This window comes from Benincasa hispida, chromosome 3, assembly GCF_009727055.1.
Source record: "Benincasa hispida cultivar B227 chromosome 3, ASM972705v1, whole genome shotgun sequence".
NCBI lineage: Eukaryota > Viridiplantae > Streptophyta > Magnoliopsida > Cucurbitales > Cucurbitaceae > Benincasa > Benincasa hispida.
Window position 1 is genome coordinate 16217266 of NC_052351.1, and position 16443 is coordinate 16233708.

A 16443-nucleotide genomic window follows, 5' to 3' on the forward strand; every position below is an offset into this window, starting at 1 on the left:
TTTGATCAAAATTAAAGAGTCAATTTTTATTGCATAGGGACTTAGTCTCCATAGTCTGTAAAAAGAAAAGAGATCAAATTAATTTTAGTGATATTTTTTACGACAAGAATGAGATGTATACAAATTGTAAAATAAATTATTACTTTTTTATTTAAAAAAAAAAAAAAAGCATATGAATATAAAATTCATCCAAATATATTATCAATCCCTTCCATTCTATTCTATTCCATTCCATCCTATCCCAAATCTTTTCAGGCCAGGGATATTTCTGTACATGCAATAAAAAAATAATGGGTAAAACAGTAAACTTGAAGATTCTTAAAATAATAATAATGCTGATCCTTCCAGTTGAGTTTGTTGTTGTTGTTGTTGTCTTGATCACATTAATTAATTAATAATAATGAATTTTGGTGAGAGAGAAAGAAGAGGGTGGGCTTACAATTTACAGTGTAGGGTTTCTATTTTATGGTTGTGTGAGGGCTAGAAAACAATAATAAAACAGAGGTGTGGTGTAATTTTAAGGGTTATTGTACTTACAAACTTAGGGAGAGGCTACCCTCCAACCCCTTCCCTCCTTTGTATCGGAAACGAGAAGATACTCTGTTCCATAAAGTACACACCCATTCAACCTCTCCTTGACAGTGATAATTTTTTTTATATATATTTCAGAATATATTTTTTTTTGTTCTTAAGTTTTGCTCTAATTTCAATTTGGACAATAAATTTTAAAATGTTACACATTTAGTTCTTAAACTTTGAGTTTAGTTTCAATTTAGTTTCTAATTTTTTTTTTTTAACAAAATACGTTTCATGAGTGATCATTAGGTGCATCGGGTCATTTCAACTAGGTTGGCACAATCATAACATCCTCATCATATCCTAAAAAAATATATCCATTCATTCAAAATGAGCCGTCGGTATAATGTGAGGAAAAGAAGGCCAATTTAATTCCCAAGGTTTCAAGATTTACACTTTCAAACTCAATTCTACATTAAATATTCATTTTTTGTCGTTAGCATTAATATTTATTAATTAGTTTAAAATAATTATAAAGTGAAATTTTAAATTTTAATTTTAACATTGATGAATAAGTAAAATTTAATTAATTATAAGGGTAGTTGTTTTAAATAGTAAAATAGCTAAAAACATTTTCAAGTATAGCAAAATATCATTGTTTATCAATGATAGACCACGATAAACATCTATTCTTGACACTAATAGATGTCGATAGACTGCGATAGGCACTATAACTAATAAACAGTATATTTTACTATATTTGTAAAACAACATGATTACAATTTTTATAATTCTTTTAAATTATTTGATAGATATGAACACTAAAGACTGAAAATGAATATTTAGTAAAAAATCGAGGTTAAAAGTTTCAATCTTGATACTTAGGAACCAAATTAAAACAAAACCCAAATATCAATGGTAAAATATAACATTTTGAAACCTACGGACTAAATCAAAACTAAACCAAGAAACATGAGGACTAAATATATAATATTTTGAAACCTACTTAAGTATCAAATAGAAATTAGACCCAAAACCTAGGGGTAAAACATGTATTTTTACCCATTTTTTAAATCTCGGGGCCAAAAAGATATATTTTTTTTTTCAAAAAAGAATTAAAAAAAATTATAAACCTCCCCTTTCATTTACAAATATGGGAAAACCCAGCTGTTAAAATTATCTCTTTGTTTTTTAAAGAAAAAAGGAAAAAAGATTGAATCTTTATGAAAGGTAATGGATCTGTTTGCCTTCCTCAGTATAGGAACATTCATATCTATTTGGATATATAGGGCTTTAAAAACCCTAAATGGGTTCTATAGCATTTATGTTGTAGAACTGATCATTTCATTTTCACTTTGAAGGTTGGTTTCAACCAAATTCAATAGACTCCATTGTTATTATTTGAAGAAAAAAAGGATCATTGCATATATATATATATATATGGCTGCAGTTAAATTTAATTTGTATAACTCGAGGGTTTTGGCTGCAAAATTTATTGTTCTAATTTTGGCTTGAATAACATTACCTTAAAAAGGCTAAGAACCAAAATTAGCTCCAAATCCTCTTCTGCTACCTCGGAGGTTTGTTGGGCCTGTCTTAAAAATTCTCTAATCAGTAAAAAAATAAAAAATTCAAATTCAAAAATTTTAAAAAAAAGGGGAAAAAAAAAACTGTCCCTGATTAATCAGCTCAGAAAACCAGTTTTGATTAGATGTCTTTGGAAATTGATTTGGGAAATGGTAAATTGTAATAATGAATTTAGTTTATTGTTTTTGTTTATCTATTAGTGTTCTTTTTGGCTTCTTTCAGTAGTAAACTAGCAAAAATAACTTTCTTTTAATCGAGTTTTTGTTTTAATTTTATGATAATTTTATAATTATGATTATTTCACAATTTTATAATCTACTTTTTGAACTTGTGTTTCAAATATTATAACTAATTTTTTAAAAGAAAAATATATAGTTGAATAAAAATTATATATGTTCTTCTTATTTTGGATTTCGTTTAAGGTTTCGTTGGTGTTTAAACTAAAGAAAAACTAATTAGACAAATAAATTAGTTAATATAGGATTGGCTTTGTTTCTCTTATTTTGGATTTTGTTCGAACATGTAGTCTGCTTTTAAAGTACACATTTTTTACTTGGAGTACTCTACATAAACGCCTCAACACACCTTAGAGAAATGTCAAGCTAGACATGCTTCATTATATATCTTAATCTTAATTGACGTGTCTACTTAAATCATCAATTGACCCAAAAGCTTAAACTCATGAATGAAGACAAATTTAATATAATATTTAACACTCCTTCTCATTTGTGGACTCGTAATATGAAAATGGATCAAACAAGTGGAAACGAATATTAAATAGGGGAGGAAATAACAATGCAGAGGCTTAAACCTAGGACATCTTGAAACAACTTACTTCAATATCATCTTAAATCACCAATTGACCCAAAAATTTAAGCTCGTGAGTGAAGGAAAATTTAATATGATTTCTAACATGTTAGAGATGGTGGATCATTTGTTTATCAATTGTAGATACTCAACTTCCATTTAGGACCGTCCACAATGATGTGGCTGTCGTTGGTTTCCCTCAATCATGAAGCTCCCTTGTTGAACAACTGATTCAACTTAAAATGAACTCTAAAGTTGGAATTATGTGGAGCAATTATTGCTCTCTTTATAGCACATTTGGCTCGAAAGAAACAGAAGAACTTTCCAAAGCGTTGAAAAACCTCAAAGTCATTTATGGGATATATTATATGGTTGGCAGTCCTTTGAACACCAAATTCGATCTTTTTTGTAATTATGATGTCTCTATTATATTACTGATCCCTCCAGTGATTTTGCATCTATTATAACTCTTAATTGGAAGGCTTTTCTCTAACACTCTTTATGCTATCTAATTTGTATTGAGTTGTTTAGTTCTCTACATACATATAGAACTTTATTCTCTTTTTGAATGGATATATCACTATTAGGTTCGGGACATGGTAATAGTGTTAATAATATGCAACATTACCATGGTTAATTATTATTTTTTTATTGAGATATATTAAAAGAAAATGATTTTTTTTCTCCTCGAATTCAACCAGCAATGTGGGAGATCGACCCACATACATAAGTTGTTGTCAATTAATGAGTGGTGGGTAGGTAGGAACAAACCCTTAAGAAACATAGTTGATTAAATCCTAAAGCTATTAAAAATATTCAAACATGGTAATATTTAATTTAATATACGAGATGTTTTTATAGATCTTGGCCGAGTCTAGTTCAACATTAGGACGGCATATCTTTGAAATTCGATTTTACAAATTAATTAAAACCATGCCCTTGCCCTGCCCTGCCCCGCCCCTAAAAGTCAGTGGCACAAGTATTCTATATTTCCTAAATTTATTTATTATTTGTATTTTAATATAACGATATAAATCTTTTAGGAATCCAAAAATGATATTTAATATCATTAAAGACCAACTACTCTACGTTATTTTTATTTAATATAATTGGCTAATTTTCTAGACTAAGTTTTATTAATTTTTTTTCCTTTATAGAACGTTTACTGTGTTAATGCTTAGCAAATGAAGATTTTGCAATTCATTCTCCATTCATTGATAAAAACTTTGCTATATTAATTAACATTAAATACGATGTTTAAATTTAATTCATGTACCTTTAATAATTCTTAAATTTAATTATTTAAAATTAATTTTTGTCATTTTAGTTCAACTAATTAATGTAAATAGATCTTCAATCTATCATAAGTTCAAATTTTCTTACCTCTACACGTTAAATTTAAGAACACAAATATACAACCAAATAGAATATAGATCAATTGATATTTGATTGTGTTAAAAATTACAAGGTTCGTAATTCGAATCCTCATACCCTTATTTCATATAAATCCAAAGTTGATAAGAGAGAAGATTGTGTTAGTGTTGGGTCTAATTAGGTGTCTCATAGAAATACAAAGTGAGTGTGTATATTTGCAATTCCCAGCACACCAGATTAGAAGTGAGAATAATATATCACAAATTTAAAAAAAATGGATATAAGAAAAGATCATACTAAAATCCACTTTCTCTCGTAGAATCCATTCATCACTTTTTTGTTTAGTCACCTCTTCCAATTTGTTTTCATTCGAATCCTTTTGTTTTTTTGTTTTTTTTTGTTTTTTTTTGCCAAAAACCCATAATTATTATTCATAAACGTTCACTCACTAACGTCCTATCATATTCAATCCTCCCCCCTCTCAAGTCTCATTTCAATTTTCTTTTTTTTAATTACCAAAAATCTCTTAATTATTTACTAATTCTCTCTCTCTCAATAAAACATATATTCCCCAACCTATCAACTCCAACCCAATGATTTAAGTGTGGAATTAGGGATATGTATATGTTTCCCAACTCCCAAGAAGATGTTTTTGTGATCTTTGTTAAGACAGTCTCCTCTGACCCATATGTACCCTTAACTAGGGTGTTTTTTTTTTTTTTTTTTCTGCCTCCACCATTTTATATTTAAAAACTACATTATATTCTTGTATTGTTTTCTAATTTTGTTCTTAATTTATACATGTTTTCAAAGTTTTGATCTTTGTCCTTTTATGTTTTGATTTAATGAATTGTTATGTGCCTTTCTTTTTCTTTTTAACAAATGTACAAAGCTTTTTGTTAGATGTATGTGAGAAACATCAAAAGAAAAATTACATGAAGACATATATATCAATCAAATACAATGCAAAGTATTTGCTAATAAATAATATGTGTAACTAAAGAATAAGACAATGTAAGTGTACCAAAATCAGTATAGTTCAATTGACATAATGTTTGTACTATTAAACTCAAGATTAGAGATTCAATTCTCCCACCCCACGCATTAATGTAATACCTTCAAAAGGAAGGAAAAAAAAAAACGATGTGAGTGTCAAATAGAGAGAAAGAATTTTTTTTTTTTTTTTTTTTTTTTTAATAAAGTGAGGCAATTTATTGTTGGGAGAAGTGAAGACAAGATACATCTCTTTGAATTTTACCCAATGTAGGGGATTTCAAATCACAAATCTCTTTATCTAAAACATACATATGCTAATTGAGCTATGTCATTTTGGCAACTTCTACGATTATTCAATGGATTCATGTTGAAATATAAGATTTAGTTAGTTGAAATCATATGTTCCATAAATGGATTAATGTTCACATAAACGAAAACCTAAAAATGCTTATGTAATTGATCACCTCATTTTGTGTGTATATAAAAAACAATTTTAACCACTTCGATTATAAATTTTCGATTTCATCAAATTCAACCTAAATTTAAATAAGTGTTGCAATTTATGCTCTTTTTCAATTTTTACTCATTCGTCTACTATTTTTTTTAAAAAAAACAAGTTGAGATCAGTAGGTGCATTGGAGCATCTCAATAAGTTGACACATCCATAGTACTTTTATCATACTCCAATCTCGATTGATGCATTCATCAAAAGATCAAGCACAAGAGGTTCAATATGTACAAAGAACTAGAAGTAAACTCATCACATAAAACTCAGCATAAGAGTTTCAATCCATCCACTAATTTTAAATAAAATAATTTAAAATCTTCATCAACTCATTAATTTCAAGAAAATAAAGTTATGTAGAGACACCATTAAAAAAGACCGTCAAAATTCATAAATTTGAAACAAAAATTTAGCTCTGATATCGATTTTCAATATAATTTTATCAATTTCAAAAATTAAATAAAATATTTGAAACTTTCTTAAAAGTTATTGGTTTTGAACATATCACTAGAGTTGACTTGCAAGACTACTCGCATTGATGTGGTACCAAATTGATTATACTCTCATCTAGTTTGTACGTGAAACCGATAAATCATTGAAATTTATTACTGCCAACAAACCTAATTGATTTAAAATTTCATCTAGACCCAAATTCATTCAAACATGTTGTGCTTTTATTGAAAATAACAAAAACACGAATGTAAATTTTCTTAAGAAAAAAAAAAAAATAATAAGTATTCCCTATGTGAACACTTTCTTCTTGAGTTTGTATTAATTTGAAAAAAGAGATGGCTATAATGTGACTGAAATTTATCATTGGACATAAGCCATAGGGGAAAAATTACAAAACTATTTTAACTTTGTAGCTGATAGTTACTAACAGATATACAAATTTCAAATTCACGTCTAACGAATATTACAAATAATCTCATTAAATAATTTTACAGAAAAAAAAAACATTGATTGTGTAATATTAATTAGTTTATTAACAAATCATCAAATTCAAAACCCAAACCCCAGCTTATTAGTGAAATCTCCTTTTTTTTTTTTTAATCAAATATATTGTTTGATTTCATCTGAAGTACCTATCTTGTCTTAGAAAAATTTGTGCATGGTTTTTTTTTTTTTTTTTTTTTTTTGAGATTAATAATTATTATTAATTAACTTTTTTCTTTTTCTTAAATTGAAATATGAAGATATTGTTGTTTGGTTTTGGGTTTTTCTAGGTAAATGTGAAAACAAAACAAAACACAAAACACAACACACAGATAGAGCTTCTCCTTGAATTCATACTGTTAACTGTCTCATTCCTTTCTCCAATTCCAACTTTGTGTGTCTCTCTCACACATCCACCTTTTACAGATTACATAATTTGTTTGATTTTGACACAGCCATCATGAGATATGCCTTTCCTTATCATGCATTTCTATGGGGTTTAGAACCATAATAAATTAAAACAAATCAATTCAATAGAGAAACACAGAGATTTCACAGTGTGGGTGTTTTTTGTTTTATTGGCCAAATGTGTTCCAGTCCTTGTTTCAAAGTTTTAACTTTTTAGACTTGGTTTTATCAGTGAAAAATCACTACCACTTCTCTCTCTACCCCTATCAATTAAAACTATTTTTTAATAATATGTTAAAACTTTTACTTTTTATTTTTTATTCTTAAACTCTCGTATAAATCTATAACTAACAATTTAGTCTTTGTAATTTATAACGACTAAGTAAATCTTCAATTTTTTTTTATATATAAATTATGTATCAATTTTTATTACGTAACAACTTAGTTTTATAGTTTATAAGTAAATTTGATTCTCAATCAGTTTATCCATCTACACGTGTAAGAAATTTCATTAAACTATATAACGATAGACTGAATCGTAATATATTATAAAATACACTTATTAAAGTTTATGAACTAAATCGATAAAAATTTGAAAATATAGAAACTAAATTGTTACGAACTAAAATTAGAATTATTTTTTAACCTAAAATTTGAATTTTAAAAAAAGAAAAAAAAATCCTGAGAAGCTTACCTCATGGGGGGAGTCCCCTTAGTTGTGTGTACAGCCCTAGGGTTTTGGTACACTCTCCCTTTTCTTCCGGGTAATCATAAATCTCTCTCTTATTTTCTCACCCATATCACTCAACATACATCACAATATCATTCCATATCTCTCTAGACCCCTATTTCTCTCTCTCTCTCTCTCTTTTTTAATAAAAATTATTNTATATATTTATATATATTTTTTTTAAAAAAAGTATATATTATGATTATTTACCCTTCACTCCTAAGGATAGAGACATGTAACCACATAAAGAAAACCCTATCCACAAGTTTTTAGCCTTAAAAAAAAATGATAGTAGGTTTAGTTTGTGGACAATGACTGAAAAATGGAATTCATAATTACAAACTACTTGTAGAAAGCAACCAAAGCACACAAGAAAAATAAAAAAAGGGCAAACGTAGATGGAATAATATTGGTACTTACAGTACTGACTTTCCCTCTTATTACGTATTGTGTTTTTCTGCTCTCTCCTCAACTTTTCTTCTCTCTGTTTTAGCTCTTAAATATGCTAACTTTTCACTGCCCTGCCCCTCTAGGGTGGACCCTTTTCTTCTATGCAGTTCAATTAATTTAACACTGGGGAAAACAGAGACAGAAGCATTTAAATTTTGAAGTTTTTCAGTTCCTTTATAAATACAAATTCAACACATATATTATCTAGAGGAGTATGAACCTTGAACCAACCTTTATTATTCCTTTTGAGACATTGTTATATGCATCAATCTGAATATGGTTAAACATTTCCTCCTGTTTTTGGTATGTTGATTTCAATATTTAGATCAGTCCAAGAGGATTATATCAAAGAACATATGATAATATACAGAGAATGATATTGAAGTTCTAATGTTGAGATTTACAGGCCGAAGAAGAGTCCAGTGGCCTGTGAATGTGGATGATACTGGCCCATTCTAAACTTCCATGTAGAGTAGCTTTTTTTGGATGTTGAATTTCATGGTCCCATCTGAAATAATTTACAATTGAGGAAGTGGCTTTTAATGTAACATTTATCTGAAGCAACAGAATCCCCTGCCATATAATCATCTCCAGTTCATTTTGCAGAGCTAAAATCCCTTCAAAATATTCTCACTCCTACAAGCTTAACGATTCAAATTCATTAGAGTGGTAGAAGATTTAAAAATAGGCTAAAATTCGACTTTATATAAGAAACAATCCTCTATATATTTCACCAATGCACAAAAGAGAGAGATTTCACCACGATTCAAATTCATTACAGTGGGAGAAGATTTAAAAATAGGCTAAAATGAGAGAGAGAGAGAGAGAGAGAGAGAGAGAGAGTGGGAGAATATACTCAGAACACTTTTTAATCACAGGGCGCTTACAATCAATAAATCAATATGAACACAAAATCTTCACTCAGTAAAATCCCGATGAATTGCTCTTATACAAGATAGCTTGAAACTGGTGATCAGCAGCATTGCCTCCGACTTTGATGTTGTGTGCTGTAGAATAAATATGTTTATGCTTTTATTTCTCATTCTGCAAGGTATGATCTAAGATCCATTTGAGAATTCTGCTCAGAGTTGTGTTCTGGATCAATCGGACACTCCCAAGGGCAGAAACTCGAACTTTTTACAACATTTCAGTAACAAAGTAACAATATAATAAAGGAATCTGACAAATATGACACCATCTAAACGTGCTAATATATGCTTGGAAAATTCTTGGTACACAAACGAATAATATCTAATATGTCAACATGATACAGAACTTGCAAACCAGTTGCCTTGTAGCTTTTTATGTATTAATCTTAATACCCGACTGTCTGATGCAGAAAATTGATGAAACAGGACTGTTAAATGAATGCTACTCTTCAGCTGTCTAGATTTACTCTCTGGTCCTTCTATCTGCTGAACTATGTCGACCTCTACCTGGATTGCGTGGATCAAATCGAGTGTCGCTTCTGTTTCCAGATCCCCTGTTTCTCATATGACCACCCCTCCTAAATGGCTGCCTCCTTATTTCTCTTTCTGATGACACGGGAGAAGTTGGTACATCATTTTCACTTGCTTCATAGGGCAATGGTTGGATTCCCTGCAAATCCGGTTCTGAAGCATACTCAATTGGCCTTTTGGACTCATCTATTCTTCTAAATGTAATTGATATCCTAATATAGACCAGAAATGAGGCACGTTAGGTTGAATAACTAGCAAGCAGAGATCATTGCTAAATAGAATCATAATCAAACTGCCTTCGTGAATTATACCTCTTTGTTGGGACTGCAGGTACACAATGCTTAGCAACATCAGCTCCATTTCCATTTAACACAAGAACAGACCTGCGAGAAAATGAATAACAGTAAGATTGAAAATCTAATGCAATTCTGCAGAGATGGAAATGGGTAATTAACCACGAAAGTAAACATAATCGGCGTACCCCACAGGCAGAGGGATTGCAATTGGCCCAGAAAATTCACCCGGTCCTACAATAGAAAGGTTTGATCCAAAAACAATATTGCATTCACTGAGAAATGACACAGTGCAAAAAGGTCGAACAAAATCGTGGTTGTCAATATGGGGAGGAATGCAGTCCCCTTCATCATAGATGTTCACAATGCAACTATCAGGAACACATGTTGGAGGAAGCACATGCCACCTCACCAACCTTCTAATGATCACCTTAAAGAGAGAAGGTATTGGATCCACAATTTCACTACGAAGAATTCCAGGAGGATTTCCATTTTTATCCTGTCATTAGAATGATTCACCCTTCATTAATCATGATACTCTAATTAGGGATACTAGCCCAAGCATCACAATTAGTTGAATCTTGAAAATGAAAAACTAAAAGCAATTCAAAAAACCACACCAACTTAGCAATCAGATAGACTCACAGGTGCATAATTGTAACAGCACCCAAACTGCAAAGTTACACGCCCCTTTCCCTTCATCCACTTTTTAGGAGCTGAAAATGTTCGTTCTGCAAAAAATTTAAAAATGGTGAATGTGGTGTTGCATTCAAATCATTGTAATGTAATCAAAAGAAAAAAAAAAACAAGGGGGAAAAAGTCATTGTCATGTTTGTACAGAATAGAAAAATAAAGAAAAGTTGGAGATGGCCATTAGAAAAAGATGGGCCCTTCACACTCAAAGAATCACATCCTCAACATCACACTACAGCTCTACACTCACGTTTTGTAGAAGGGTACTTTCCCAAAGAACATCAGAATTTTTCTTGTGAGAACTTTGGTCATGGAAGCATTTGCACTGTTGATGTTAAAAAAAAAAAAAAAGAAAAAAAAAAAGAAAAGAAAAGAAAAGAAAAAAAGAAAGAAAGAACCCCGAATTGCTTCCTCACCAAACTGGTGTGTCCTTTTTCCAAAGAAATTCTTGCTACATATCTTCATTACTTGCCCTTATGCTGCTTTATTTTGAAATCATATCCTATTGGCTTTTAATTGGCACCTAGCTCTAATAAGAAAGCTGATCACTTTACTACAATCCTCATTGATCACCACTTATAAGTCCTTTGGAATTGCTTCATCAAAGCCTTTCTTTCGATCGAATGCAGCCATCACATCTTCGAGGATATAGCCATCGTATTTCACAAATTCTTTGATCATTTAACTTATCTTGCTCTCTCTTGGACCACATCCACACAAAGAGAAAATTTTTCAAGATAACGCACACCATGAACAATGCAGTATGTGAATTGACATACAATCAACAAAAGAGGGCAGAGAAAATGGCTATGCATTCAAATTTGCTTGGTAATTTGGTTGGAAGAGTTTGTAAGGTTACCTCCTTACTACATTGTATTACTAACTTCCAAGAATAGGATTACAAGGGAAAATAACAAGAACCACCGAGCCAATTCGAGAGGGTCAGTAATCTTTTTCTCTTTTTTTTTATTCGTAAGTGTCCAGGATAGCTTACACGCATCTCGTCTAATCTCAGAGGACAACCCACCTAACTCTACAACATTTGGATGTCAAGAAAACTTGTAGGATATTAAATCCTAGGTAGGTGGCCACCATGGATTCAATCCATGACCTCTTATCCCTTTATCAAGGGGATATTCCCTTATTTACCACTAGGCCAACACATGATATATTGATAGCAAAAGGATCCACGATCCAACACTCTTAAGAAGGTTAACAACCAAGATGCACGAACAGATTTAAAGATATAAATCCAAGAGAGATACTAGCCTACAACAAACCCCCAATAGTTTATAAATAAAGTATTTTATAATGGAATGAGCCAGTCTGTGGTGTGGTTAATTAGATACTAGAATTAGCATTTAGAGCCCAGACTATAAGATGTTGGATGCTGCAAAATGGCTGTAATTGATCTGAGGGTTGATAGAAGCAAGCAGGAAAGGCCAAAAATGCATTCTTAGAACGTTCCCAATGAAAATTCTACATAAGCAAAGCCAGATAATATGACAGGGTCACACTCTCCCAAAACCACCTACTCCATGACAGCTGGTTTCATGCCTCATAGCTTTACCATTTGTTTTAACTAACATGATATTAGCTTATTACCTTACATGCTAGAACAAAAAATACTAAATGGAAATAGGATGGATCCCTATGTTGTACTTGTCACTGACTAACAGCTCTATAGATACTATACTTATACTGATGTGACATATTACATGAGCCCAGGTAAATCATACATACCATACTAAGAAAAAAACAAATAAGGAATGGGATAAATCCCCCTGTTACATACACACGAACCACTATGTCAGCATTCAGTAGAAGATAAAGGATATTAATATGCAAATGGGAATATGGGAATAATTACCTCTTAATTCTCCCTTCTTGCCCATCTCCTGAAGTGCATAAACATGATCAACTATTCTCTTCTGTTCTGCAGCACTAAAAATACCTGTATGAAGCTCAAGTCCTTCAAGAATATTGACTAATTTTCCTTTAAACCTCTCCAGACAGATAAAATCTTTCTTCCGTCCAACATTCATGAACCTGATGTGCTCTCTCTGCTCTCTAGACAGCGTTGGCTTCTCAATAACCTTCGATATTGTTAATTTCCTTGTGGACTCATTAATACTGACTAATCTTTTTTCCGATTCATACTCATCATCTTCTTCTTCTAGTTCATCTTCCTGAGTCATATCAGCCCACGACATTCGAGGCCCTGAGGTCTTGGTGGAATTTAATTTAGAGGACAGTTCACTAGAAGAAGTTTCAGGTACTACATCAGCTTCATTCCCTTCATTTATGCCGTCCTTCCAACTCCCTAATGAATTTGTTTCCCCTTCATCTTTCCAACTTCCAAGAGAGTTTGCATCACAGGCATCATCCTGATTCCCATTACTCTCATGCATGTCTTCCACTGGTGGTGCAGCACCAAAATTCTCGCCGGAACGGACAGCTACAACATTGCCAAGTTCAACAATTTCCATCAGATAATCCTAATGATTAAACGGGGGAAGCATCGAGATCTTGCGAACCAAAGGTACAGATCACGTAAATTGTCAAACACAGTAGACGCCTCACTCTTTTTAGCAACAGAACACATCAAGAAATCTCAGAGCTCTAATTTAATAAAATCGATTCCCCAACTCTTTAAAATTTATAATTTTTCCTTCATACACTCAAAATATGTTAAAGAACCTAAAAGATTAGAGGGGTTATCCTCTTTAACGCCCCTCGTGCAACAATACATCAAGAACGAATAAAAAGCCAAAAAAAAAAAAAAAAAAAAAAAAAAAAAAAAAAAAAAAAAAAAAAAAAAAAAAAAAAAAAAAAAAAAAAAGAATACCTGGATCGAGGGCACGGATACGATCGGAGAGCAATTTGGTGCAGTCTCGACAAAGATCTCTGGAAAGAAACGGAAGCCAAGTGGTGAGAAACTCGGAAGCGATCCGTAGCTCTGAGGGCTTGTAATTATGAAGAAAAGGGTCTTCCAATTTGAGATGCTGATGACTAATCGCCATCGGCGAGTGACGGACAATCGACTGCAATGGAGGGAGACGATGGCTGTGAAGATGTTGGTGAAGAAGCAAAGAATCTGTCCAGAGCAAAGCCGGAGAACTCGAGCGGAGCGATGGTGCTAGAAATCAAAATTATGGGAAGACTTGGTTTGTGGACCGCAAAATATAGAGCGGAATTGCGAATATTGTCCTAATTCGACAGCGGCAAATGCAAAATTTTGGAAGATAAGTACCTAAGAAAAACAGCATTAGATTCTCGCTCGGATTCGGGTTCTTGTTCTTTTATAGTTACGGTTTTGGGTCAGGCCACTAAAAAAGCCCTAGACATGTTTTTTTCTTTTTTTCCCCTTTCAAGTACTACTAGTTTTTTATTACTATTTATTTTTTTGATCTTTTTTCTGGGAATTTTGAGAATTTTCAAAAATAAAAAAAAATAAGAAAAATAGTTACACTAGTAGCAAATTTTAATTATATTTGTGATAGACATTGTTATCGATATTCTATCATAAATAGACGCCGATAGAAGACTATCAACGTCTATCAATAATAGAAATTGATACAAGTCTAATATAGATAGACGCTGATAGAAATCTATCAATATCTATGAGTGATAGAAACTAATAGAAGTCTATCATTTAATTAGTGATAGAAACTTATACAAGTCTATCATTATTGTAACGATCCTAGTTTCCTACTTAATTCTAGGACGCTACTTCATGCATGCATAGGCTTAATCGTACAATTTCTTTTAAACCATCAAATAAAAGAGCCAAATTTTATTTAGTAATGCTCAAATGAGCAAAGATATGAAAACATAATTAAATAATAATAAATAAACTAAAATAAAATAAAATAATTTACCATTCGGGGTACCCTTAACCCTACTAAAAAAAATGAAGGAAATTAAATAGTTAAATAAAAAAAATTTGATATATTTTGCACGAAAGTGTAAGATGCCTAACTCCTAAACCAGATTTCAAAACATGATAACTAGGCTCATAGGCCTGTCTCTTATACACATCTAGATGTGTATAAGAGACAGCCGTTAACCCTACTAAAAAAAATGAAGGAAATTAAATAGTTAAATAAAAAAAATTTGATATATTTTGCACGAAAGTGTAAGATGCCTAACTCCTAAACCAGATTTCAAAACATGATACTAGGTGCGGAAGCAGTAAATCGTTCTAATGACCAGGTCACGGATCTCTCTTGTCATGCGCCAGTTTGTCATTACCCTTACCTAAAAAATAGGAAAACAAAAGGGTGAGTATAAAGATATATTCAGTAAGTAGCCCAGTACTTGGCCCACTCAGTGATTTGTTAGTCTATCCATTGGACCAAAATGCACAAGGGCATCATAGACATAGGCATAGGCATAGGCATAAAAGGCGAATTCGAAGGCACACTTTCTTAAGTAGTAACATAAAGGTCACAGGCATAAATACAAGTGGTGATCCCAAAAAAGACTCCGTACATAAGCATAGGATGTGGGCCCAAAGGGTCACACATGCGATGTGCATAGCCTCATGGTACACTAACAGCCACTAAAATCTCATATGGACATAAGCATACAAACATTCAGTACAATCTCAGACATAAGCATGCAATCAAGACCATGAATCAGCATCAAACTTTAATACTGCTACCCATACATCAACTTTATCATAGTTTACTCATACATTAAACCTTGTCACAATCTATTCTTACATCAACATTAACACCCTATCCCTAGCCTACTCATGCATCAACCTTATCACAGTATTCAATCTACTCTTACATCCAACTTTACACAGTATTCTCAAACGTCAACTACAATTACCCATATCAAAATACATCACAGATTATCCATAAATGACATAGAAATTTTCAGTAGGCTTAACAAGATCTTAGGGCAACCGGTAGTAAACCACTTACCTTAGGATAACAAACTATCCCAAAACGAGACCTTACTCCGCTCGCAAACTTTCTTCACCGTCACACGTTCCTAAAATCAATCGCAAAATCCATAGGTGAACGTTAGCTTAGGCCCAAGAATCCCCAAATGACAATGGGCTGCCAAAAAAAAAAAAAAACCAAACTTACCCAAACAGACAGAACGGTCGAAACCACCGGGATCCACGGCGACCCGAACTAGTGACAGGCGGACGGAGAGGACGGCGCTGCTGGAAACGACGTGGCTCGCGACTTCAGCGTTCGACGGCTTCATCTGCATCGGGTCGACGATAAGCTCTCGACTTCAATGTTCGACGAGGCGCGACTGGAACGCTTGCGGTCGAGTGGCTGGGAGTGGTCGAAGCTAACGATCGAAACCAAAGGTTGAGCAATGGACAGGGAAGAAAAACGATCGGCGATCGTGGCTGGATGTCGAAGGTTGGCCAGTAAAGAAGGAGGCGGCGGCGACTGCACAGTGAAAGGGGGTTCGCGAACTGGAGAAAGAAGAAAAAAAAATAATTTCTTTTTCCCTTTTTTTTTCTTTTTGCACGCATCCCAAGGTCCCCTAACACCTTTATAACCCTAAACCCTTTTTCTTTTTCCTAAAATTAACCATCAACTCTCCTTTTTTTTCTTTTTTTTTTCTTTCTTTTTTTTCTTTAAAGATAAAACTTTGGGGCATCACACTCTTCCCCCATTTAATAAACTTTCGTCCTCGAAAGTTCTAATCCTGGAA

The 16443-nt window shown here is 32.3% G+C and overlaps 1 protein-coding gene across 1 annotated transcript; it reads right to left on the bottom strand.

The window, feature by feature from the left end:
* Positions 1-9152: 9152 nt before the first annotated feature.
* Positions 9153-14016, bottom strand: LOC120073388 (RNA demethylase ALKBH9B). Its single transcript, XM_039026225.1, has 6 exons — positions 13604-14016; positions 12626-13213; positions 10708-10793; positions 10251-10561; positions 10081-10152; positions 9153-9981 (listed from the first exon to the last, which is right to left on the bottom strand). Exons 1-6 carry the CDS (start codon positions 13776-13778, stop codon positions 9702-9704), a joined length of 1512 nt encoding a protein of 503 aa, XP_038882153.1. The 5' UTR covers positions 13779-14016; the 3' UTR covers positions 9153-9701.
* Between the last annotated feature and the right edge of the window lie 2427 nt (positions 14017-16443).